Source organism: Falco biarmicus, chromosome 10 (genome assembly GCF_023638135.1).
Source record: "Falco biarmicus isolate bFalBia1 chromosome 10, bFalBia1.pri, whole genome shotgun sequence".
Lineage (NCBI taxonomy): Eukaryota > Metazoa > Chordata > Aves > Falconiformes > Falconidae > Falco > Falco biarmicus.
The window spans coordinates 16,802,704-16,828,949 of NC_079297.1; the positions used below are offsets into that span (position 1 = coordinate 16,802,704).

Genomic DNA, 26,246 nt, shown 5'->3' on the forward strand with positions numbered 1-26,246 from the left:
CCCTGACTTATTCTTAGTCTCAAGCAGCACATATGCTGTCACTGCCAAAACGTGCTGCCCTGGCCCCAGCACAGAGCAAGGGGCCAGTGCACTGCAAAGCACTCCCAACTACTCTGTGAGAGTTTGTGCTGTTCTCATTTGTTATTCCCTCTCAGACGCTAGGAAATCAAATTACTTTCCCTCCCAATTAGTACTCCTTCATTATGCAAATAATGTCCTTTGATCTGCTCCTGCTGTCATGGAGCGGATCTGACCGTATTTGTTTTATTCCTCTTTATGCCCCAGGAAGGTACCCACCTTTGGGAGCTGGGACTATGCTTTTGGCAGGGAGCAGAGAGAGCTGTGGCCGAGAGCTGCTGTGAGTGAGAAGAAAAACCACACACTTGGGCAGCCCCAAGCACAAACCTCAGCGAGGTCTGGGAAGGCAGGAGTGTGAGAAAAGGAAGAAGGGGGTCACCCTTGACTTTTCAGGCTGGGCCACAGAGCAAAGGCTGTCAGAGCAGCAGACACAGGGAATGAGCAACTCCCTGTAAACAAGCTCCAGGCCAAGGAATAGCCCTGTCCCTGGGGTGGCCCCATCCCAGCCCCTTCCCCAGCAGAGAGCACAGCCGAACCAAAACCACTGGTGATAGGGAAAATGTCTGCACCCAAACGGAGCCAAGAGTAGGCATATTCTCCAGCAGGTCCCAGGGTTTGACCTTGAACTTGATGTATTAGTAGGCAATCTGAGCTCTCCCCAAGCTGCCCAGCCTTCCTGCCTCTGCTTGGCCAGTAAGAGGATCACCTCCATTCACATTCAGGAAGGCAGCAAGGCATGCTCCCCATTCACTCTTATGAAAATACTCATCAGGTCTAGGGGAGATTGTCTGTCCGGCTCAGAGACAGCAAACATCGCTACTGATACCAACCGTGAAAAAGCCACAATCACAGCTGTACCTGAGCACAAAAGGAGCACTCCCACACAAACAGGTCCTGGCAGGGCATTTCCCATAAGAAACTCCTGAACATTACCTGCCTGGCCCAGGCAGCATCCTGTGTCCTTCATCCTCAGCCCTTCCTACAGCTGCTGGAGCATAACTTCACACACACCAGGTCCATGAACCAGCCCCCATCTCCCTCTGTGTCCACACCAGGGCCACAGTGGAGGAGCAGGGCAGCTGCTGAACCCCAGAGGGTTGAGCAGAAAAGCTGCTTCTCAGGCTGGCTTGTTCATGCTTTCACAGGATGTGTCCATCGTCTCCTTCATGCTGCCTGTTCCTGGGCAAAGCACTGGTACAATGAGGAAGAACTCGGCGGGGGGAGCTGGGGCCTTGCAGCGCTGCATTCATACTGCAGGGGACCATGTGGCAGCACCACTTGAAGACACAGTGTGAAGCTCTCCTTGCCCTGTTAGCTGGGCCATCTCCAGGGCTGGGCTGCTACTGAGGAGCCCTTGTGCTCCCTGGGTTGGCCAGGCTACAGAAAGCTCCAAGGTTGTCGCAGGCAGACAGACCTCAACCTGGTAAGCAGAACATCTTGGAGCATGCAGCTTGGAAGCACAGCCCACACCGTTCACAGCACTTCTCTGTGCTTTTAACTTTTGAGTATTTTAATTTGCAGGAATCGCCTCCTTTCATGTTGTGAAACCGTGTTTCTTTCTCCCTCTGATCTCCAATTTCGCATAGAAACTGTCTCCTTTGATATGTCTTGTTCACATCAGTCTGATCAGGCAGCTCCATAATTGTTAGTGATTTTCAAAGAACTGGGATACTTGTCTAATACTTAGAGTCGAGAATTCCTTCCTTTTTAAATCTTGTTCAAGCAAGATAGATTAATTTAATTTCTTTCTTCCCTTTGGGAACAGGATGCCTCCTGCTTTGCTGCCTACATGCTGTCTTTTATTTCTCCAGGAGCACATGGCTGTAGTTCAAGGGGTCACTCTCTGACTCAGGGAAGTATTTGTGCAGGTAAATGGAAGAGGAAGGAGAGCCTGGGATGCCTCAGGAGAGCTTGGTTCTCCACCCAACAGAAATCCAGGCAGCAGCAGCTCCTCTGGTGTGGGTGCTTCCTGCACATCTGTACCTGCTGCAGGCCATGCACCAGCCTCGTGATAGCTGCGCGTTACCGTGGAGAGCCAGAGCTCTGTCCTGAGGCAGCACAGACCCAAGCACCATCCCCTGTGCTCTGTTTCCGGGATGCCTCTTCAGGCAGACCTTCCTGCATGAGCACAGCAGGACACGGCAGTTCTCCCGACCTGCTGAGCCCCTCGTGCGCTCCCCCAGCCCTGCCCCCCCCCGCCGGCGCCCTCCCTCCCGACACTCTCTGCCTTTCTGGCACTGTCGCTCTCCCCCTTGCTGACTCATCCCTTGCTGACAGTGTTGGGTACCTGCCTTATCTTTGATGTCAGTCAGTCTTTCGCAGGCTGTCTTCTATCTTGATGCAGCCTTTGGAGAACAGTGATTTATAGTGCCCCGTCTGCAGTGCTTGCCAACATGCGCAGCCTGCTCTGCGCTCTGGCTAGTCAATGGGGGATAACAGATAGCCTGACGTGGATGGGAACAGTGTGGCATTCTGGGCAGTGCAAGCAAGGCAGTCGCTCTCTCTGGACTCAAAGCTGTGCTCAGCACCATGGGAACCCATCATCGGGCCAGCGCAGGAAGGGCAGCAATACTGCAGCTCATGCATCACCTCCCTGTACCCCTCCTGACACTCAGGTGAGTGTGAAGCTCACTGCCCTGCTCTGCCACCCCTGCGGGGATGGACTCATGCAGCTCGGCAGCACACATCCCAGCCTGGCCCTCAGCACTTCAGTGAGGCTCATCACCAATGGACTTAAGGGATGCCTGGTGGCAAGAGGATGGGCAGGCTAACAGTAACATGGGGAAGCCACGCTGCTGTCACAGGGGACATGAATTTCCTTATCTCCACCAAAAATGCCTGGCCCCTCAGAGGAAGGTTGGGAGCTGGGTGAGAGGGGCTTGGCAGCACTGCGGACATGGCTGCATGGGGATGCAAAGGGGACGGCTGGGCAGCCAAGGGGCTCTGGAGAGCAGCACACAGAGGATGGCCTGAGGAGGGGCTGGGGCACAGGCAGCCAGGGAGGGAGAAACATCACTCAGGCTAATCTGACCCACAGGCAGCCGCGAGCCCCTTGGCATGCCAGGGGCTGTGCCCCCCACCCCTGCCCCCTGTGTTTGGGAGCCAGGGAGCTGTGTGAAACCAGGGTAAGTGCACAGCAGGCATCTGGCACCACCATGACCTGTCTCCAGGGCACAGCTTAGAGCTGAGACTGCCACAGGCTGGCAATCAGCTCAGAGGATTTATTCACTTGTTTTCCTTAAGCCACCTTATTTTTCTCTTCTGGCTCCCTAGCTCTGGTCTCAGCTGGAATCCCTGGGATTTGCAGGCGGTTTTGCAGGGTACAGCAGGCTCAAGGTTTGACAGGAGAGAGGTGCAGGTTTCCCAACCCACCTCCTCCCACCCAGAAGACCTACCGATGGGGGACAGCTCAGCCACACTGCCGATGTAGGGCCCCTCCAGGAAGCGTGGCTCACTGTCGTTGATGTCCTGCACCTTGATGATGAACTCTGACTCAGGCTCCAGCAGCTGGTCCGTCTGCCGGTCACGGGCCTGAGCCCTCAGGGTATAGAAGGTTTTCTGCTCTCGGTCCAGGCGCTCGGTGGCATGGATGTCACCTGTGATCTCATCGATGAGGAAGATAGTCCCTGCGCCCTCCCCGGAGATAGTGTACTTGATGGAGCCGTCCCCCTCATCCGAGTCCGAGTGGATCTGCCAGGGAAAGAGGGAGAGGGTGGGAGCAGGCTGGGGCCCTGCTTGTGCCCCCTCGATGAGACCGCATGGGTGTAAAACCCCTGCACAAGGTGCCCATGGTCCCTGTGTGATGCCCCATCTACTCCTTCTGCTACTGCTGGATAGGAGAGCGGCACAGAGCACCAAATGATGCCTGTGTGTGGAGGAAGTCCCAGTAAACTGGAACTTTGGTCCTGCCTATGCCACCATATGCTCAGCCGATCGCAAATCCTGCCAGTACCCACCCACACCACAGGGCACAAACCCCACCACTGTGCAGTTAGGAGATGATGGAAAAGGGAAGAACAACTCAACACCACTCCAGAAGAGGCTTCCCTGTGGGCAAGGATCCAGGACCCTGGCAGTCTGGGATCACATCTCCCAAGCTGCACAGCAGATCAGGGTGTAAAGGCAGCATCTGTCCTCATCCACCCAGCCGGCTGCCCAAAGCCCATCCTCATCTGCCTGCTCTGCCCAGCCACAGCCACCCTCTGTTCTCTGGGCAGTTGGTGCTAGCAAGTCTCCCTGCCCGAGAGTTCAAAACACTTGCTGCACATCTGTATTGTGTTTACATGACAAGGTGATGGGGGTGGGTGGTGGTGGTGGGTGGTCAACCCATCACAACATCACACCCAGAGCCCTCACCTGAGCAAAGCCTGCAGGAGAATGTGGCAAGTCATGCCTATGTTGAGGATGAAAAACAGAGCCTGTGGAAGATGCTTTTGTAGGCAATCTCTGCTCCATTTTCTAATTAAGACAATGTTTGAAGTTAGGAAAAGAAAGGGTAAACAGCAGCTCCCCACGGACAAGAAGCTGACTGGAATCCAGGCCAGATGTCCAGAGATAATTTTATTGGTGGCATTAAACTGAGTTATGAGGTTTTTACAATCCAGCCACTTATGAGAAATCTATTAACAGTAACTGGACAGGCAGAATGCATCTTGACAGAGAGCAGCATGGGCATTAATTGGGGCAATCCATAACAGGACAGGCCCCCGGAAAGGTTTCATCAGCTGCTTTCATTTGCTTCCTACAATTTCTGCTTAGAATCAGCAAAATCATGTCATCATCCCCCCCCGCTCCCCAAGAAAAAGAAAAGTGCCATCCATTAATTGCCTAATGAAATATGAAAATGTTTATGGGCCATTCAATCTTCCAAACTACAGTTCTATAATCCACCTTTCAGACACACAGCTCTACCAGCAAGAATTTATACCAGAGCTGCCTCTTTTTTATGATGCCTTCATTATATTTGTCTTGTTAGATACAGTTTATGTATTTATTTCATGAGTGAGGGGCCCATGCATTAGACAATTCAATGCATTTTACATGACATTCACATATTACTGCCCATGTTGAAACATCTCCCAAGGCTTGCCTGGGAAGGAGACCTTCAATCAGCTAGCAAACAGGACTGCGAGCCCAGCAGTGCTGTGGGACCGCCACAGTGGCTTGGCCACAGACCTGCTGGGGCAGCACCTCTCGGAGAGCCCTGCAGGGATGGTCTGCAGGACCATCCCGCCCCAGCTCTCCCTGCTGCCTGCTGGGGAGCTTGCTGCCCCCTCCACTTCATAGTCCTCTCCCTGATGTTCACTACTGCTCCCCTACAGATCAAGCTTTTCAAAATGGAAAAGGTGCACCTCATCTGTACAGCGCAGGTAACAGAAATCTGTGGTTTTCTGCTGAACACCAGGTTCATGATTCATAATTAGGCCAGAGATAAACCACCCAGCACCTCTTCCCAGAACCACGCTGAGCTCTCAGCACATCCTCTTTACATATTTGCTCATCGCTGCCTGCTCAGAGCAGCCACCAGCATCCTTGCAAACTGGAATGCTAGGAAGAAAAATGGAGCCTGGGCTCAAGGGGCTGTACAGATTGATTTACAAGGGAAGATTAAAAGAACTAAATCTGTGCTGCTTGGCTAAACAACAACTAATGGGGGAGGGCCAGTTAACAGGCTACAGACATCTGAGGGGAGATGCCACAGGCCCAGAGCACATCCCAGGGATGCTCCCTCCTGCCCAGTCTCACCACTGCAGCGGCAGGCTCAGGGAGCACCACGCTCCCACGCAGCCAGGGACCTGCATCACCGCCAGGCACGGCAGGCCAGTGAAGCTGGGCAGCCCCAGCATGGTCAGTCCCGTGCTGGCCCTGGGACCCACTGTGCCTCCCCCCAAGCTCCCTCCAGAACAGGGGCTGCCCGCAGCCCTGTGCCCCAGGAGCAGAGGGGACCCGCGCCCGCCACTCAGCCCTGCCAGCCAGGGACAAGGGTGTCCGCAGGAGCCAGGGCCGCCTGGAATGTGGACGAAAGGCTGATCTGTTTGATTTGCTAAACAGGAAAATAGTTTCCTTGTCCTAAAAGTCTACAACCAGGAATTTTACAAAGCCATTAATTACTTACTAATAATTAAATCAAAATTAAATGTGAACAGAGGTGCACATTCCTTATTAAAAGCAATTAAACAGAAAGCACAGATACACAAATAAAAAATGACTCTGAGGCTGGGAAATAAAGAAAATCAAATAAAAACTAGCCCATAATAAAGGCGCACTGTTTGCTCCAAGCCTGAGTTCATCAATTTTCTTTAAATATTAGCAACTTAATTAAATCTGCTTTTTTCCCTTTAATCCTCTCCTCTATCTAAAATAGATCTGTCCACATGCAGAAGTTTGTAACTAGTGCTGACCCCATAATTCTATTTAAAAAACCCAAAGAAATCCACATCAAACTGACAGCAGCCTCAGGGGAAATTACAGTTCAGAAGAAGGATTAGCTAGAGAACCCAGACTTTATGGAAATGGTATCAGCCCTTTGAAAAGCAGACGTAGGTGTGCAAGAGGCGAGGGGCAGGCCCTGGCTACGCTGCAGGGAGCCGCGGCCCCGGCACAGTAAGGCTCCTGGACCCACAGCCGTGCTGGGAGGGCTGGCACACGCTCCTGGTGGGCCACGGGCCACCCCAGCCCTGGCCACTCCAGGCAGGCACCCCACCTTCTCCCAGCCCCGGGGAGCAATATTCACCGGGAAGGGATTTCAGTGCAGGCTGGCTGCTTATTTTGAGCGGGGTGGGTGATGCAGTGAATGATGTGGAAAGGGGCTGTAAAACGGGTTAGTTGTAGGTTCCCGGGTTCGTTTTGGAGATGAGGCAGTTGCTAGGCTACCTCGGGAGTCTGACAGGGCCTGATGCTTCGAGTCGCTTCCCAGGGGAGCTGTGAATTAGCTGTAACTGCATCGAGTGCCGTGGCAGAGGAGTGCAGCTTTTGAGTGTCTGCTGAAATGGACACAAATCACCACTGAAATCCCAGCTGGCCCCTAGCCAAGAAGCCCATTTTCAAGTCTCCTCCAGACTCATGACCAGACAGCCGAGGCCATCAGACAGCCCTGCTGCATGAGCTCTTGGGCATTTTCCTTTGGGGAGAGCCCGTGCCCCCACAGGGGCAGCTCCAGCGGGCTTGCAGCAATGCTCCGCTGACTGGTCCTAACAGCCCGCACTCCCTTCATCGGTGTACCGGGAACATCCTTCCAACACGTGGGAGCCACAGGGCAGCTTCTCCACAGCTCCCAGAAAAAGACAAAGCCCAGCAGCCCCAAGGCCAAATGCTCCTTCGGCCGCAGGACACCGGGAGTGGAGGGAGCAGAGGCCCCTGTGCCCCCTCCTCTCGCCGGGGGTGGGTGGGTGTCACACACCAGCAGGTTCCCGAGGACAGGCGCAGCCCTGCCCAGCAAGGCACTGTTCTCTGCAGCAGCTCCAGGTTTGCCAGCGCTCCTCTCCGAAGGGGACACGAGCAATGGCAAGAGCTAGGACAGCACAAGCAGCCACCCCCTTGCAGAGAAGGGAGACTGCCCGAGGGAGATCAGGGCTTTTCCAGCACCGGTGGACCAGCGCTCCCGTGCGCACTATTGCATCTTCTCACAGCACAGAAGGACACAGTGGTCACAGCAAGCCCAAAACCTCCCAGCGCCTCTCCCTAGAAGCTCATTGATGCCACTGCCTGTGCAAAGCCCAGCATGGATCCATCCCTGGGAGCAGCACAGCAACACAGTGCAGCTCCCAGCGGGCACTCAGGAGTGCCCACAATACAGGCCTGATGGGCATAGCTCCTGGCAAGGCTCAGGAAAGCTCTATCACCAGTGCTGGCCCTCAGGGTCCCTCCAAGCCTTGCCTGCTCACCCCAAGCACCTTCTACACCATGCTGTGCAGGCCCGCCTGAGATACATAAATCCTGCAACAATCTTGCTCTGGCCACAAATGAGCAGGGTTTCTGTACCACAGCTAGAGTGGGACATTCTCCTCTGCCAGCCCCAGCCTGCAGAGGTAACTAGCTAGGAAAGAGCCACTGCAACCTGCAGGACAGAGCACAGTCCTTCCAGGACCAGGAGGGAGCCACAGGGAGGGGCCCCAAACCAAAACCCAGCATATTATCCCCATGTTGAGAGGGCCATAGGGCCAGGGATGGACCATCTTCAGGAATTCAGGGTTGCACCTTGGTGCTATGGCAGCACTTTGGCTCCTCAGATGTGGCAGGGACCAGCACGAACAGATGCCTGCCCTGCCAGCCCAGCCTGCACACCTGCTGCTGCCCAGCAGGTCCTCCCAGAGATGGGGCTGAGCCTTCCCCAGTACAACACCCAGAGCTGCACCCCCTCTTGCACCCAACCTGAACACCATGGGAACCCAGCACACAACTAGAAGAACATCAATCTGAATTTCAATGTGCTTCTGCCCCAGAGTCTGTGGGAGCACATTAACCTCACCACCCTCAGCAGGGACTGGGCTCCTGCTATCCCAGTCCATGCAGTACTTCCCTAGCCAGGCCCCCATGAGCAACCCTCATGCAGGCCCTCTCTCCCCTGCTAGGCTCAACGCTGCTGCCAGCATGCCCTGCTCTACCACTGGCTTGGTCAGCCCCATGGAGACATAGGGTTACCTTACCTTCCCCACATACAGCGGCTCCGTGCCTGTGTACTCCTCCACCACAAAGAATTGATTCCAGACCCAGCCACGCTTCACGCGCCCGCTGGCCAGCAGTGCAGGGTCCCCCGGCTGCCCAAGGGCCGGGCCCTCCACCGCAGTGTGCATGGCCCAGGCCCCCAGCTCCTGGATGGCGCAGAACAGCAGCAGCATGGTCCACAAGAAGCCCTGCAGACCCCTTGCCATTGCGCTCTATGAGGCTGCATGAGCAGTAGCTTTTGGGCAGACAACTAGCATCCTTTAGGGAAGAGGAGGAGGAAAGTCCACACTAGCAGCATGGGGCTCACCAGTTAATGCAGAGCATCCCCATCCCTCCCACATGCTGTGTTTGTAGCTGGAGCACTCCTGTCCCAGCAGGCTGGAGTCACATCTGTGACAACAGGCGTCCTGGACCGGCCGCTGCTATCGCAGGAGCAATCAGTGCTGGTGCCTTGCAAGTTGCTCCTGGGTCTCCAGAGAAGAGTCTGGCAGCTGGCATTTGTCCCCGAGGACAGAGCTGCACAGCTCCGTGCTCGGCTGCTGCCGGTCTTGCTGGGGAGTGGGGTCACGTACAGCCCGCTGCCCAGCCCAGCAGTGGGCGGGGGGCTCTGCAGCAGCACACGGGGCACAGGCAGCCGCCACAGTCGTTCACACGAAGCAAAGGGAAACTTCTTCACGTACGGTTTCACAGAGGAGTTAACAGGATGAGCTGCTGCAGCCAGCGACTGCCTGTCCTGCGGTGGCCCTGGACTACTGTGCGATGGGTCTGGCAGCGCAGGTGCCTGGGCCACACATGCAGTTCACAAGCCCATTTGTAACTCCCATCTTCAGGGGGGTGACATCCCAGCACCTGGCGAAGGGTCCTTTGCCCAGCTGATGCCGGTCACTTCCATCCTCTGCTGGCTCATGCAGGGAGGTGCAGGGCAGCCGGCAGCATCCCCAGGAGCCTGGAAAAGGCCAAGGTGTCAGTGCTGGTGTGAGCACGGGGCTCCATGCCCCCCCAGCTGCCCCTGCAGCCCTGGTCAGTATCTCCCACCCTGCCCTGCCCCAGGTGCCCCTCAGCAGAGCCCAGTCCCACAGGTCCTGCTAGAGCAGGTACCCTGGAAGGGAGGGCAGAGAGCTGCAGGTCTGCCATGACTACAGACAGCTGCTCCAACAGGGACTCCCAGACCAAGAAGCCCCACTGTTGAGGGCACCTCTTCCCCACACTGCCCTGGTTGCCGAGGGGAGTGAGGTCTTCTTCTGGCAGGGTGCTACCGCTGCCCACACTGGTGGCAGACGTGTAGGCAGCACCCCCAGCACTGCACAGCTGCTGCTGCCTGCACAGGGCCAGACCACACCAGTCCTGCACAGACAATGCTCATGCTGGAGGATGCCAGCAATTGACAGCAGGAGCTGCTGGCTGTTCGGCCACTGCTGCTAGTCTTCCTAGCAGAAGTTTTCCCGTCATCTCACTTCTGCAGCCATGGGCTAGGAGAAAAGCATCTGTTCAAGGACTCATCACCTGGCTGACTTTAAAGCTAACAGCTTAAAGAAGGCCTCTGGAGTAAGCTTCAAGCCATCCGGCAAGGCGTTATGGACAAAGAGATGAGACCTGTAGCCAAGGGTAGATTGCATTTGGTGAGCACCTGGGGAGGAGAGGCCTGATCAGGAGATGGGGAGGGGTATGCAGCATCCACCTCTCCCTGCACCAACACCCCAAACTTCCACCAGAGCTCTGCGACACCAGCCACAGCCAGAACTACTCATGAAACATGCGCATATTTACTGGTTCACAGAATTAATCTGCTGTCATCGGTTACTCTAAACAGAAGGGTGAAAGAGGATGAATGGAAAGAGGGCGATCCTGGACTAGATCTCCACCTACTCCCCACAGAGGGTGAACTGGACTGAGCTCTGCACAGCCCTCTGCATGATTCTAAACAGCCCCAGCAGTTCAGACCAGGGGCAACTCACAAATATTTCCCTGGCTCTTCCTCACACTTGTCATTCCTCTAGTGCGGCTGCACCAGCGGGGCAGTTTCCCAAAGCATCCAGTGAGCTGCACTGTCATTTCTGCATTTGCCTGTCTGGATACACACTTTGTGAGAAGCACGGGACATACTAGTCCCAGGCACCACTCCACACTGCCTGTTCATGGTTCACAAGTGGTGTTTCATGCAATGTGCACAAATCTGTTCACACACAAGGGCTCACACTCATATTCTATCCATCTCATGCACAGCTAAGAGCACTCACACACACTGGCACTCCTTTGTCCACATTTGTGACTCATTTGGGTGTACACATATATTTTCCCTGCCATGTACACATGCTATATTTCATGTGCATGCGTGTGTTAGCTGTCACATGTGCAAGACCTGTGTACTTCATGCTTGAAGGAGCGCAGGGTCTTCTGTGTATTATTATGTTATCAATCACGGTACAGAAGCACTAAGAGTCCTCCCCACCCCTCTTCCCTGCCAGACCATTTGTTATTAAGACTTGTCCACACCAGCCATGTCAGGTTGTTGGAAATAGCACGAGTCCCTCTTGCCGTCAGGCCTCCCCACGCAGAAGCCACTCATGCCACTGCTCCTGAAGGGCCAGCTACTCTTGCCAATCTGGTGAGAACCCCTGTCATCAAACATCAAAATATGTAACATCGGAGGCTATGCCTAGGTGAACAAGATGACTTGTAGATGGGTGACAGACTGAGTCGCTCCTTCCCACTGTTCAAAGTCTCACAGAGCAAAGTAACTGCAGCCTTTATCGATCAAACACAGGTATAAAGGTTCCTGCTTGGGAGCAATGCAGCTGAGGCTGCCCCACCTGCAGCAGATTTCAGAGCAAGACACAATGACAGTAATAGGACATGTACAAACCTGTTTTATCACACTTATGTGGATGTACAGAAGATACACACAACAAGATACAGCACATCACTGCCACAAACAGTATCTCTCCAATTTCTCACATCTGGAAAACTCGTGGCTATTTTGGAGTTAGATCCCCAGACACCAGGAGATGTCAATAAACTGAACAGCACAAGCTGTACCACAGCAAGAGCTCCAGGCCAGCACCCAGGGCAAACAGTAAGTGTGGGAGGAATACCCTATCCAACATCTCTGCCTTGCCACTCTGCAGCACTTTTGCAGGCAAAGCTTCCAGATGTGTCCAAAGTTCAAGTACAAATGGGTTGTACTTGGTAAATGCCACTGCCAGAAAGAGAACTTAATGAATAGTCCATTCACACACTCCCAAGGACTACTACATAAGCAGAGTCTTGGGGAGAGGCAGTCACCAGCTGCTGAAATCTCTCCCTACCCTGCCTACCCTGACACCCTCTCCCTGCCATCCAGGCTTCTCCAACACTGGTTCATAAAGCCCTGCCAGAAGCCTGACAAGGCAGCAATGCCACTGCCAGAGAGCAGGTCTGCAATCACTGAAGACCTCCTGAACACGTAGGGAGGCTGAAAGAAAGCCAGCCCAATGGTGCAAATCCAGGCAACACCAGCAGCAGCAGCATCTTGACCAAGCTGGCATGAAGGCAGCACGTTGCCCCAGCTGTCTCCAGCATGCAGAGCTCAGGGCGCACATCTGGCAGACACCATCCACACTGGCTCTGTGCGGGCAGCAGGAGCCATCCTTGTTCCCCTCATTGCACCATTTCACACCTGAGTGGCAGCTGCAAGCAGCCGATTTCCTCCATGACCTGACTACCCCAGCCACATGCTGGAGGCAGCCCCGTGTGCATGCAGGGATGGCACTGCTGCTCTCTCGGGAACAGGCACCGTGCCTTTTCTTTCAGCCTTGCCAGAGTTACAGCGCATAAATGGAAGTGGCTAAGTCCTAAACGGTATCAATAAACCGGTAAAAGCAACAATTTAAATGCACACACTAAAGCAAGGCAGAGCAGACAAAGCAAGGGGCAGAAGATGCCGCAGCGGGCAAGCACAGCTCCAGCAGAGCTGCTCTCTGGCTGGCGGACAAGCTGGCACACAGTTCCCAAGGCAACTTGCTCAGCCCTGTTGCATCTGAGCACTCCACAGAGCAGCTACTGCCATGGAGAGGAGAGTCCCGCTGAGCACGCATGGGCTGGGCTGCCGTTGCTGTGGGAACCACAACCTTGTTTTTAAGATCTCAGCCATTATGCTGCTTTTTACATTTAAGAGATTTCTCATCTTACTGCTACGTCTGAACTAACCTGGTTTGCTAGTGGCTGTCTCCTGTCCGAAGTTCAGCTACGCTCAGCTGAGCTGTTGGTGTGCTCTTCCTATGGGCAGCGGCAGAGGCGGTGCAACCCAATTTGCCTTGATGTACCTCCAAGACACTCGGGTCCCAGGCTACAGAGCCCATCTATATGCAACCTATTGCCAGCTCCAGCCCTGAGGACTCAGAGCCACTAGGAACACTGACCCAGAGATACACAACTGGATTCTTCTCCACCCGTAAATTCTCAGCCTGTTTGTCTTCTGTCACAGCTTCAGGCCACAGCTAGGGTCAGTGTCACATTGCTCCTCAGCATGCACACCTTTCTGTCTGTCACATCACAGACCTCCTCCAGAGGCAGCAGATCCAAGGGCCCCAAATGCTGCCTGTGCCCTTGCAGTGGCCTGCACATGCAGCAGCAGGATTTAAAGTACCCCAGGGCTGCAAAGCACTACAGAAGGTTCTGTGCACAGGAACCAAGACTAGCAGTTTTATTTCCCCATATTATTGAAGACCTTTCACCAACAGCTGGAAGTGCCACTTCTCTCTGCCACACATGAGCAGCGGAGCCATAAATAACCAGTGGGAGCTGCTGCTCTTGCAGCCAGAACCAGCCTGCAGCACAGCATCCCAAGCAGGCAGCAGCATGCGGCTGCAGGTGTGCAGCACACATGCACGCACATGGCAGTGAGCCCAGGCACGGCTGTGCCAGGCAGGTTTTCATGCATGCAATGAAGCACCAGACTCACACTGCCTTGGTCCCAGGGTCATGCCCCCTCTCCTCCTGCTCCATCGTGCCCGCTTCCCAGTCATCAGCACAACTCTCCCCCTCCCCTCCCCACAAGAGCGTATGCAGTTTATCGGTATGTATTTGGCACAGCCATACTGTACATCATGTTGACAGTAGAAATTACATCCTGAGCTTATGTTTTACACTGTGCTCTGTCAAAACTCACCGCAGCCCAGTGATCAGGACAAATTGAATAGCATCCCGTCCATGTCAATATTTATTTCATTTTACAAATGCATGCTGATGCAGGGGAAAGCAGGCAAGGGAAGGGGAAAACACAGGCAGGCCACAGCACACAAAGATAGCACTGCCCAATACATTACAGTCCTACACCTACAAACCACACTGTTGCCCAACACAACTGCAGTCCCAGAGTCAGGGCAGTAGTGCCCCAGGAGCCCAGGGAGGGGTGATCCCAACCAAAGGCCAGGTAAGCATCCTGGCAGCTCCTGCAGTGCTCCCTGTGCCCACAGCTCCGTTGGAAAGACTGCCACACTGGTACTATTCTTCTGAGACAAGCCTTTAAAACCAGCAAGAAAACGCAGAGCTCCCCCATCACCTACAACAGATGCAACAGAGCAGAAGGAAAGCCCTCCCTCCTCGACCCCAGCTTGCTCCCTGAGCTAACATAGGCTTGGATGCGTTGCTTTGGCTCCTTGGCATCTCCTGGCAGAGTTGCATGAACTGCCTGCACAAGCATCAAACCACTCCATCTGTTTGGAGTAGCCACAAGAATGCTATAAAAGCTGCTGAGTAAAGCACAGCTTGTGCTACCCGTGGGAATGCAGAGCCACAGAACAAATAACAAGCACAAGACAGGAGCTCCCTAAAACTTGAGCTTTTCCCTGCTTTTCCATGGCATGCCCAGGCCCCAAAGGACACAAGGAAATGAAGGCTGCAGCAGGAAGGTTGCTGGTCAGAGACAATAGCTGAGTCCTGACCCCTATGGCCCTGGGCATGGCCCTCACTGCTATCTGTAGAATGAGTTCAGACTGGGAGTATCAGTCACCCGGCTCCAGCCCCCTTACCCAACAAAGACAAGGAAGGAGCGGACAGCAGCGCAGCAGGGATGATCTCCAGGGTGGCGTGGGGGCTAGCAGTTGCTTCCAGCACTTGCACGCAGAAGCCCAACCTGACAGCTGAAAACTGGGAGCTTGTGGACTCCCATGCTGCTGGACAGTTGCTCCTCACACTGTGCTCTCCACTGGGTTCCCAAGGGCAGGGCATGCAATGACAGGGGGAGCTGGGGAGGAGCTGTGGCATGCCTGCATCCCAAGGTCTGCCTTGTTGGTCTAGAACTGGTATCATTCACCACAGACATGAGGAAGCCGCATTGGTCCAGCACTGTTCTGTCAGCTTTGGCACTAAGCATATCTACTACACAGGAAGGACAGAGAGAATAGCACTGAAAGATGCAAGAGGCAGGTCTGAGATATATGTAGAGCACAGACACAGCTTTGTCAGCAGTTTGCAGCACTGCTTCCAACAGGCAGTACTACAGCATCTTTGGAGATGACCCAGGACAGGGGCTGGATGGACAAAAGCTCCTGCAGCAGCCATATGTGCCTTGCTGTTGGAGCTGCAAGAAGAGCACAGCTTCATACCAGCTCCTTCCCCAAACATGCAAGTCTGTCTGGAGACTCTCTCCAAATAGCAGGGCAGATCTTCAGCACCAACCAGTCCCCTCCATTCTCTGCCCAGCACCTCCTGACCCCAGTGTGCCTTTACCCGAGAGCTCAGAGGGTGAGCCCTGGCTCCAGCACTATTCACACACGCTAGCTGTGTCAGGTGCGAGGGAACAGCTGAGGCCACGTGCAAGCACAGCAGCAGCTCTGGGGACCACGCTAGCACCAGCTCAGAGTCTGCATCCACAGGGAGCCCGCCCTGCCTCACACTTGAAAGTGTGGGTGGCACAACAGCCCAGCCTCGGACAGATCTTGCTGGGAGACGGGACAGCAAAAAGCCTGCAATTACTTCAACAGCAATTCTTCTCTAGTACTGCCTACAGTGCAGCACACAGTGTGTAACCACATCTCTCCTCCTGTTAAACAGAATTCAAATGTGCTTAATGCTCCCCTTCCTGGGAAAGGAGCAGGCTGGCTAGAGCATCCTTCCAGTATCTGTTCTATGGAGGTGATACAAGCATGGCAAGGCTGCTACAAAGTTCTAAGTTGGTTCATAATCTCCAGGCCTAGGGCTAAAACATGAACGAACTCAGGCTCTCTGGAGCTCACTTTCTCTACTGGATATTGTAAGACAAGATGAGGCAGAGATACTTCTTTTCTTTTACGAACTTCTCAAAATTTAGAGATGAGGGAGAAGGCAATCCTGCCAGACACAAGATACTATCAACTCCAGACAAGGACACACAGCAGGCATATCACATGCAAGCATTCCGCATCCCATATGCTGCCTCTGACAACGTACCTCATCAGTACCACACCAACCCCAACCACTGCACCATGGCCAAGCACCCACCTATATTCCCCTTGACTTCCCACAGCTCCTTCCGAGCATCCAAGCAGCATTTTACGCTTACCCCTTTGGGCTGGACAATGGAATAGTCAGGGCATCCACAGCCCTCAGTCCTACAGGGAGGGCTCTGCAGATTTAAAACACTAGGGATGAGCACCACAACCTGACTGCTGCTGCTTCAGTTCCCTCTGCACCACTGCAGTACCACAGCCACAAGCATCTTTGGCTAGAATACATTAACACACACTGCTAATTCTGTGAGGGACATCAGCACGTGTGAGAGCAAAGGTGTGGGATGCCCACTCATGTCAAGGCTGATCACGATCACAGCTGCTGCACTGCAAATCCCCATTCCATAGCAGATCCCACTAGTGATATGGCATTTAAGGCCCAAAGTTTGGATAAACCAAAGCTGGACAATGTGTCAGAATACCGTGGTGCCAGCTAGACAGGCTGTTGCCACTGCAAGCTCTGGAAGCCCCATAGCATCCCTCTGCTGAAATACATTCTGCAGAAGGCATAACTCTAATTCAGCATCCTTTACAGAATCTCAATGCATTTTGCCAGTCAAGCGAGAGATGGCTAGAGATAGCTATCTGGATAGCACATGGCATCACAGCGTGTACAAATGCTGGAGGTAAGTGGCCAAGGGATTCAAAACTGTAGGGGCTTTTGAAAAAGGCTATTTAAATTACTTTTACTTCTGTAGTGAAAGGCTTGTGTAACCAGTTACTGGATGAACATACCCAAGTGCAGGTCCAGACTGTGCAAAGCAATGCTTGATAGCAATCTGGCTTTCAGCAAGTCTTCTGCCCCAATACAGAGCACAGAAGACAGGCAAGTAATGATAAAAACAAGTTTTCTCAGTAATATCACCCTAGTCTCAGCTTTGAAAAATGGGCAGAAAGTCCATCATAATTAGTAAAAGTTTAGTCATGCTTGTTCTTGAAGTAAAACTCTGGGTTTCCTCTTTCTGTTTCCTTGAAATTACTCTCCCAGCAGGGGACTTCTTCCTCTGCTTTTCTTCTCAGATAAATTTGTGCACAGTCCAGGTAAAGTTGCTCTTCCAGAGAAATTTCTACCTGCACAATGCTCAGAACTGTATGACTAAACATCCATTTTCTACCTTCTTTTTAAGTTGCTTTAAGTTTAATTATTGTCCTCTTTGATGCTGCCTTGAGAAATTCTGATAGAAGAGTGCAGCAACTGGAGCTACTCACCACCTTTTGACTTCTCATGTTCAGTCACTTTCTGCTATCAGACACACTGGGAGGAACAGTGTTTGTTAAAGCTCTCACAAAAGCATTGTTTGGAAAAAAAGTATTTTCTAAGTTCATATTTTTTTCCTCCAAGTCTTCTTTGGTCCAAGTTTCAAAGAAATTTTAATTGCAAAGAAAATCTCAGAGTCTGCCTTGGGGAAGAGGTTTTTACAGCCATAACGGTCTCGCTCTGCAGCAATTCTTTCCCAAATATGGAATTTTCATGCCTAGTCTACGTGAATACAATACTTTTAATTCGCTTTAAAAAATAATCTCTGAGAGGAGGTGGAAGCAAGGGCATCCTCCTGTGGCCCCAAGTACATACGTGATTCCCTCTGCCCAGGCCTGGGAGAAACCACCTCCAAGCAGAGAGGGAAGAGAAGCACGGAGCTGCTTGGCACCCCACACCTGCAGGCTGGTGCACAGCTGGCTGCGTCGGGCAGGGCAAGCTGCACCAGCACATCCACACCAGTCCCTACACAAGGAGCCAGCTGACCACAGCTTTCAGGAGGCTCTGACTAACCAGGCAGAGCAACCAGCCTCCGGGACAAACTGCTGTCCCAGATGAGCACGCAAAAGCTCTGTCTCCGAGTGCCAAAGAGGCAAGTCAGGTAAATGGAAGAAACTGCAGCCCCAGAGAGGATGGCTGTCCGTCTCCAGAGCCCAGGAGCTGCTTGACCCCAGAGACAGCAGCCACCGCTCTGCTAGGTCGTTTGTGGTTTCCCCGTTCTGAATTGCACCCTCCAAGCCCTTGAGCGCAGCAGGTCCCTTCCTGCCATTCAGCACTGGGACCACAAGTGCCTGCATAGCCCATCTGTTACACATCAGCCCTGCTAGCCCCATGCCAGTCCCTCCTGCTATTTGGATGCTCCTTTTGCTCCCCTCAGGACCCTGCTTGCTGCAGTTACTCATGCACCACTCAGCACAGCTTCCGAGGAGCAGTAGCGGGTGTTTCCCTCCTGCTTCCTGGAGGGAATCACAAATCACAAATCCCTAGTCAGCTCTAGAAGCAGAAGCCTCTGACACCTGAGCAACAACACAGCACCAGCAGGCACCGGCCTCTCCATCCCTCTCTGCCGATTCAGTGCAGTGCTACAGCCTGGGTACCCAGCAGCTCAGGGCACACCCATCATCACCAGCACAACCAGACACACAGATATTAGCACAGAGTGAACATCTGCAGCGCAAACTCCTGCTGCCACCCCACCAAGCCCCACGCATCAGGAGTGCTGGCACCTGACCCAATGGAGAGAGAAGGCTGATACCACGGGATGGATGATTCAAGGGATCACAGGCAAGTCACTCTTTCCTGTGAACCTGACAAACTGCCTGATGTGCTAGCAAAAAAGCAAAACAAAGCACTTGAGCACATGGATCTGCTAAGGCATGGCTAGTCTTTCCTTTGCCATGTTGTAAACTGAAAGTTGTACACTGCTAAGCACTGCACATCCTAGGACCCACCAACTGCTTCAGCAGAGACAAAAAGCAACGTATCTGTCTAACCTCTCAAAGGCTTGTGAACAGAATCATTATTAGAGGCAGAAGAATCAGAGTTCTCAACAGCTAGGGGTAGACCCCAAAAAAACCCCAAACAAAAAAGAGAAGCCCCATTGCCACAAGCCCAAATCTGGTATAAAAGCTGAAAGGGAAAAAACAAGCAATGAGTTCAGTCATGGCCTGGCAGAAAATGACAAGGGAACCCATGTATGAAGCAAAATCCATGAGACAGGAGATTAACTTAGTCAAGGCTATTGCAAGAAACTTGGACTGAGTTGAAGAACTGGATTGAGCCAGGGGACTGGCCAAACAGGAACTGAAAGTCAGTGCCAAACTGGCATTAACACCCAGATGAAGCTGAAAGAGAGCATGTGAAGGAGAGCCTATCTCTAGCTGGGGAGGAAGACAAGGTGACATTGCTGCTCCTCCAGTGCCTGCCTGCAGCAATGACACTGACCCAGCCACCACACTTCCTGCATAACCTTTCCCTAGGCTTGGCACCACCAGCAGAGAAAACATCAGAGTTCCTTTGCTCCCACAGGCCAAGGGTGAGTGGTGCTGGTTATGGGGAAGATGCCTACACCCATTGCAGCATCTCTGCCACAGCTGCTGGGGTGGACAGAGTTCCTCCTGCTCCAGAGCTCAGACAGGTAATTAATTTTAGGATCTGAATGGACAGCTGCATCTCAAAGTCATGCCCTTTACAAATGCCCTGTACAAAGTCAGAAGTTGCATTTCCAACAGCCTCACATCTTTTATGCCCCGTTACCTCATGAGGAGGCAGAAAAGCTCCCATACAGCAGGGTAGAGAACCTGCACAAGCCTCCACCACCAGAGCTGATTGCCATGGCACAGCCCAAGGACACAGGAACCAGCACCGTTCCGCTCCTTGCCTCCTGCTGCCACTTCTTTGGGCCCTGGAGGCCAGCAGAAGTGACAAGAGAGGCATGGCACGAGCACCAGACTGCCCAAAACAGGGCAAGTGGAACCAAAGCTGATAGCCTGGACAAGTGGGCACCTGGATAGGAGTTAAAGGACAGACTGAAATAAAAAAAAAACAACACACAACCACAAAGTGGAATTCATACACTTTGACAAACATGGAGGGAGTGGGGTTCTTTTAAGCAAATGTTTGGCAGATGCATGAATTATTTATTATTCAATATTGTGTGATTAAATGAAAAATTGAAGACGTTCACAGCTTTGTTTGCAACTTTCTACCTCTCATGAAAGTCTGCCCAAATTCCTACAGAGAATAACAAGTGGGTATTATACTGAGCCAGAAGGGTTCAAAGAAACTTCCTTCGGTTTGCTGCTCAGGCTCAGGCTTAGACTCAGTCCTCTGGTGAAATAAGTACTGTAGCAGGGACATGTTGCTTTCAGAAAGGTCTTGCTGCTACTCATTCTTCTTCCCTATGCATTTTAATTCTCTTGGCTATTTTCTCCCTGGAAAAATCAGTCCTCACGATAGGAGACATGTGACCCCTCTTTACAGAATGCATGAGCCCAAGGAAGTCTCTCCCTGTGGCAGCACACCATCATTTTGAGACTAGGACCAAGTCAGCATAGGATCACCCACACTGAAGTGGGGAGGTCATGAGGGAGGACAAGAGCAGAGAAAAGCAGGACAAGACCCGGGAGAGCTGCACCACAGGTCTCATACCTGCAGCTTCAGCAGTGCTTTTTTCCGGTGTAACAGGACGACCGAGTTGTGCACAGCTCCGATTAGAAGCAGGCTCCAACTTTCTGTGGCAGGAACCTTATGCCGACAGCAGCCTGAAGAGGCAAGTGGCTTCCTCAGCACCTCAGGACAAGGTCTGCAGCAATAAACAGCTGTCAGAAAGGCAGAAGAATGAGATTAATTAGTTATTAATAAATGCCAGTTTCAGCCTGATCTTTCACACTTAAGAAAACTGTTACAATGATTTTCTTATTTTCAGAGGAGCTCATTAAATAAGAATTAGAAACAAGATAGTATAACAGATAAGAAAATTATTTCTGCAGCTATATCCTGCCAAAATCCACTGCTCTGCACCTGTACTCCTCAGCCACCCAGACTAACCAGATTTGACCCTGCAGCATCCACACAGCAGGTAAAGCACCATGCCAGCACCTCACTGCCAAATGCCCTGTTATCACCACCAGCCACCACCACCCCAGCAATACTGTCCTGCCTAAACACAGGGTTTTCTGGCATGTGGGAGAAGAGGCTCCAGCCTCAAACCTTCCTGCTCTCCAGAAATTCCTAAGCAAACACACTGTGGAGAAAGGAAGGAATAGCACAAAAATTTGGGAACCTGAAGCTGAATGCTGCACAGCCTCAATCCTCAAGCAGGAAGCAAATATGCTTTGCTAAGATGCAGCATTGCTCAGAGAAAATAAAATCCACCACAGTTGGCAGAAATCCCGGGTAGCTGAGTCACCTACACATTTTGGTAGCACATTTTGGCCAAGTCTATTTGAAAGTCTGCATCTTCTTGCACAGCAAAAAGTGAACCACTGCACACCCCTCAGGGCTGCCCCAGACAATCAGAGCCCTGCTAGGTCCCTCAGGCTGCACTTTGAGCAGAAACAGGCCAGTAAGGAGCAGGTATTCTTGAGAAAAGGCACCAGAGCTTCACAGACCCAAAAGGGTCTCTGGATGGTCACCAGGTAAAGATTCATTTGAAGCAAAGCCCACCTGCCCCTCATAAAGCACAATGAGGAGGAATTTGACCCTCTTGCTGGGCCAGGGCCCTACGTGCTGGAACAGATGGGTCAGGTCTCTGAGCGAGCAATCCTCACAGCACACCGTTCACCAGCAACCTGTAGATAAAGGCTTTCTCCAGCCTGTAACAGGTTAAAAGATTAAACCCCCTTGTAGGCAACCTGCAGACAACTGCAATAGGCTAAATTTTGTATTTGATCGTTAATGACAGATGCATTATTTATTTGGAATTATTTACTTCATTCTACTAATTATATCACCATTGATAGCTTCTGATGATGCACAGCACTTTGAATCATGTCCCAGGAGTCAGACCCTGTCCAGAGCAACACAAACCACAACGGTCGGCACCACAGCACAGTGACTGCCCCAGTACAAACAGGCAGCTCTTGCCGAAAGCTGCTCACTGTCTTGCAGATACCATGAGGTCATGTGTATTCTGGATGGCCAACATTCCGCATTCCTCCCGTGCATTGCCAGGTATCCAGAGGGTGCTGGTGAATCCAACTATCGTCCCCCAAGGGCTTGCTTGGCTGACTCAGAGGGAAGTGGCTCAGCGCTCTCTTGTTCCTCCTGCCCCAAGCCCTTCTAGTGCTCACACCCCAGCCTCCCCGCTGCAGGAGGTAAACGTCACGAGTTTGGGCCAAATCCATCAGTGCTGGCCCAGCACCCATGGCCCCACCAAGCCATGCCCACTGACACTACCAGGGCAAACAGCCCGGATAAGAGAATCTGCATGGAACTGGCCTCCCCCCAGAGCAGAGCGGCCCCTTCTCCCTCTCCTTGCCACAGCCCTGAACATTTCACCACTGCTCCTCCCCACACACACCAAGGGCAGAGCTGCCCTGATAACACAGCCATGCAAGCAAGCCCCAAGCAACAGACAGAAGAGGCCAGCATTCCCTTTGCCTGAAGGGACCAGTCCCTCAGGAACCACCCCAGTGAGGACGGGAACCCCTGGAGAGAAGGATGGGGAAGCTGTCTCCCCCAGGGCTTTGCTGGCAGCACAGCTACACATGGCTGCACTACGGAAAAAACTTCACTTGAATGCAAAACCAGAAGCTTTTAGCATCCTGTCTGGTAGAATCAAATTTTTATATCCTTCCATGCCCAGTAAATCCTGTTCACAAAGAACAAGAAAAAAGGAAGTAAAAGCCTTAATAAATGCTGGAAGAGCAGGGAGCCCACACCAACTCCCAGCCCTGTGTAGCTCCTGGATAATCTAAGCAATAGTTTATTTTTCTCTCCAGTATCATTTTCCCAGCTTGATCTCTACTGTCGCAGTATGATGGTTTCACCCCATTAGCCTTGCTTAAAAAAGTGATCCCAGGACTGTGAGTGTTATTGCCCACATAAATCAGGAGGCTTTGAATACTGAGCACCTTTAAATAAACAGCTGATGGAAGTGAAGTTCCGGGATCATTATTAATAGCTTTTCATTTCTGTGTCCGCTGTGCTGTGACATTCTTTCCCAGCAGAAAGCCTCCGCTTCCTATCCCCAGTACATCTGATCCCATGAGTCCTCCAGTCAGAATGAATGACTGTACCTTTGTGTTAATTGCATAGCCCGTTCCACAAACTGAATACTAATATTCACTAGCAAGAGGAGAAGAGTTTGTAGACCAGGAGCAATGGGGCAGTTCGAGGAGAGGCAGGCCAGCCCTTGCCCTGTGCACAGAGGTGAGGAGTGCTGGTCGTCTCACCTCCCCTTAAGGAAGGGCAGATCCTGGCTCTTCCAGCACACACCGGTAAAGGCTACAACAGGGCCCTGACGCATTTCTGTTCTGTCTGCCCAGGGAGTGTGCCGTGTACCGGCTAGACACAGGCCTTCCCTGCCCTGCCAGCTCCATCAAACTGCTTACCCCCCACCCCACCCCCGCAAGCACGCCTGCCACTCTCTGCATTGCAAACAGCTCCCGTCCCAGGGACACGGACCCTTGGAGAGGCAGCCACCACAGACCAGCCCTGTTAGTACTTACAGGTGCTGTTCAAAGACTTCACCTGACCAGATCTGGTTTATTTTTCGCTAGCGTGCCTTGTCCAGGGAGGAATCGCTCTCCTCCTCCACCTTGGCTATCAGGGTCTCTCCTGAGAGCTGCAGGCATGTGTGTAGCAGCCCTGAGCAGATGAGAGCTCTAAATGCCATGGGCAGATCTAAGGGCAGCAACAGCTAACACTGGCAAACCACCCATTCCCCTTATGCAGGGTGATGAGCCTGGGATGGGGCTAGACACTTCATTGAGAGGGATCCTGGCCACCAGCTCTGGGAGCCCCCTGCTTTGCTGTCTGCTGCCAGCACGGACAGGCAGGCACTCCCAGTCTGTATTCCCAAAATCTTCATGCCTAGGACCCAAAGAGAGTTGCCAATGCTGCTGCTGTGTCAGCAAATGACATCAACCCCCAGATCTGTGGCTCAGGAGACACAAAGCTTCTTGTAAAGGGTGTTCAGGCTCTCTGAGACACCTTGCCCAAAGAGAGGAGGAGCTGGTCCAGCTGGCAGCCAGTCCCAATACAGCTACTAACATTAATACAAGCAAAAAGGCTCCCCAGTGGCCAGCAGTGCCCAGGGTGGGCTTTCCAGCCTCCCTGCTCCTGCCCTTTACTGCAAAGACACAAGAACTGAGGGTCCTGCAGCTACACCCAACCCCCAGTTTCATTTTACTGTTCTTGAGCAACGACACCACATATGGGTCATGCTGCTCAAAGAGAACACACAGGGTAAGCAAGTATGTCGAAATGGTCTTTGCTGTGTATAAATCCAAAGGGCTGCAGACAGCAGCAAACTCCAGGAACAGGTGATGGCTTCCGGTTTTACTGCCTGCTGCTCGCTCTTTCCCAAATCCAGTTCTCAGCAAGAAGATTCAGGATACAAGCATCAACACAGGCAAAACAAAAGGTTCTCCTATGAGAGCGCCAAATTGGAAGCAACCATCAGAAAACTGTATGGCTAAACAAAGCTGAGAGAGACCACTACAGACAGGATACACATTTCTTGGAGGACTTTAAGAGGAAAAAATTAAAGTCTTAAATCTGTCTCCTGATTTCAGAGCCCTTCCTTAGCTAGAGTCTGAATCACTGATATCCTGATAGACTAGCACTGCAGAGCCATGTCCTTATGGCAAATCAACAAGAACACCCTAGGTTTCTGCATATGATTCTGCAAGCCAGATATGGTACTGCCTTCCCTCTGCAAGAAACTCCGACCACTTTGTCAGGTAAAATAAAATATCTTGATGCCTCCTCTGCCCCCTCCTGCATTGTATTTGCAGTATGTGGACAGGCACCCAGCAGCCACATAGGACCTCCAAGCAAGGGAGATACAGTGGGCACCACAAATGCAAAACAAGACAGCCTCAGTGTGTCACTAGAAACACTGCTTTCCAACCACCAGACTTCAGCATCCCATTGAAGCATCAGCTCTCAGCAGAGGCCAAATGTGCAAATTGCAGTTGAAAAGGAGAACATTTCAGAAAGCTTGAAGCACGTGAGCACAGCAGACTAGAACAGAATCCACAAGTAGCTTCGCTTTAATATCACTACCAAACCAGTGGCACAATGAGGAAGGAACAGACTAGGAGCTCTGGGAACAACCACTCTGCTCAGCACAAGTGATAAAGGGAGACTAATTGGCCAAATCCTCAATCAGGTGTAAAGGTTCAGGGCTTTGGTGTACAACTTCATCAAACAAGATGGGCATGTTCACGCTGACATTCCAGGATGGACACAAGGCACACTGTGGGGTTTTGTACAGGTCACATTTCACAGACAACCCCTTTGCTTCTGCCACTCCTGGCAATAGTGAAACTGAGAATCTTCTCTCTCCGGCACACAAGCTTTGAAGGGTCTTTCCTGACGTAACTGCACAAAGTAGGGACCTTGGGGCCTTGTATGTAGGTTCTACTGTTATTATCAAAAGAAATAAAGAGGGATATGGCGAAGTAAGAGGCAGCAAAGCAGCCCAGGGAACAAAGGGAGAAAGAGAGCAAGCTTACAGTAGCAACAGGGAGGACAGAAAAGCAAATGGACAAAGTGCATGTGAAAGAATAGAGCCAAGGAGAGATATGCATACACGTGAGCAAGCAGGAACGTGCTGGAACACGTGAGTATGCATGCATACAGGAGGGGGCATGGAAACCCACATGGGCAGGTGCAGTAATTTGCAGCTCCAAGTCCTTCAGACCCACTGCATGTTTGCAGCCTTGCTCTGCTTCAGCAAGGGGCTCCCCCTAGAAAGCCCCAGCGCACATGCAGAACTCCTGTGACCTAATTCTCTCCATCCAGCACACAGCCCAACAGCCACTCGGCGCTGGTGACAGTGAAAGATCTTCACAACCAAAACAAATGGCAAGAAGCTGGCTCTGAGTACTCTCATCAGGAGTGGCCACCCCTTCCCCAGTGCTTGAGAGGAGAAGAACTGGCAGCACACACACACACACTCCCATGTTCCCACATGCAAACATGGCTTGCTTTGTCATCCTCACACCTCGTTCATTTGCATCCTGCTCTCTCTGCCACTACGCTGCAGACCCTTGCTGTCTCTCCCCTTATTCCCTGGGCTGTTCTGCTTCCTCTTCCCTCTTGATGCT

At 52.3% G+C, this 26,246-nt stretch overlaps 1 protein-coding gene across 3 annotated transcripts in view; it reads right to left on the minus strand.

The window, feature by feature from the left end:
* The window catches only part of CDH22 (cadherin 22), an 85,995-nt gene that overhangs the window by 48,776 nt on the left and 10,973 nt on the right, over positions 1-26,246 (minus strand). For 2 of the 3 annotated variants that reach the window (XM_056354950.1, XM_056354952.1), the window contains exons 2-4: positions 20,617-20,786; positions 8,724-9,688; positions 3,474-3,768 (exon numbers count right to left, since the gene is read on the minus strand). In XM_056354950.1, coding sequence (XP_056210925.1) covers positions 3,474-3,768; positions 8,724-8,948 — 520 coding nt within the window. In that variant the 5' untranslated portion in view covers positions 8,949-9,688; positions 20,617-20,786. The remainder of the gene's footprint in view (positions 1-3,473; positions 3,769-8,723; positions 9,689-20,616; positions 20,787-26,246) is intronic. The other variant, XM_056354951.1, reaches the window with a different exon arrangement.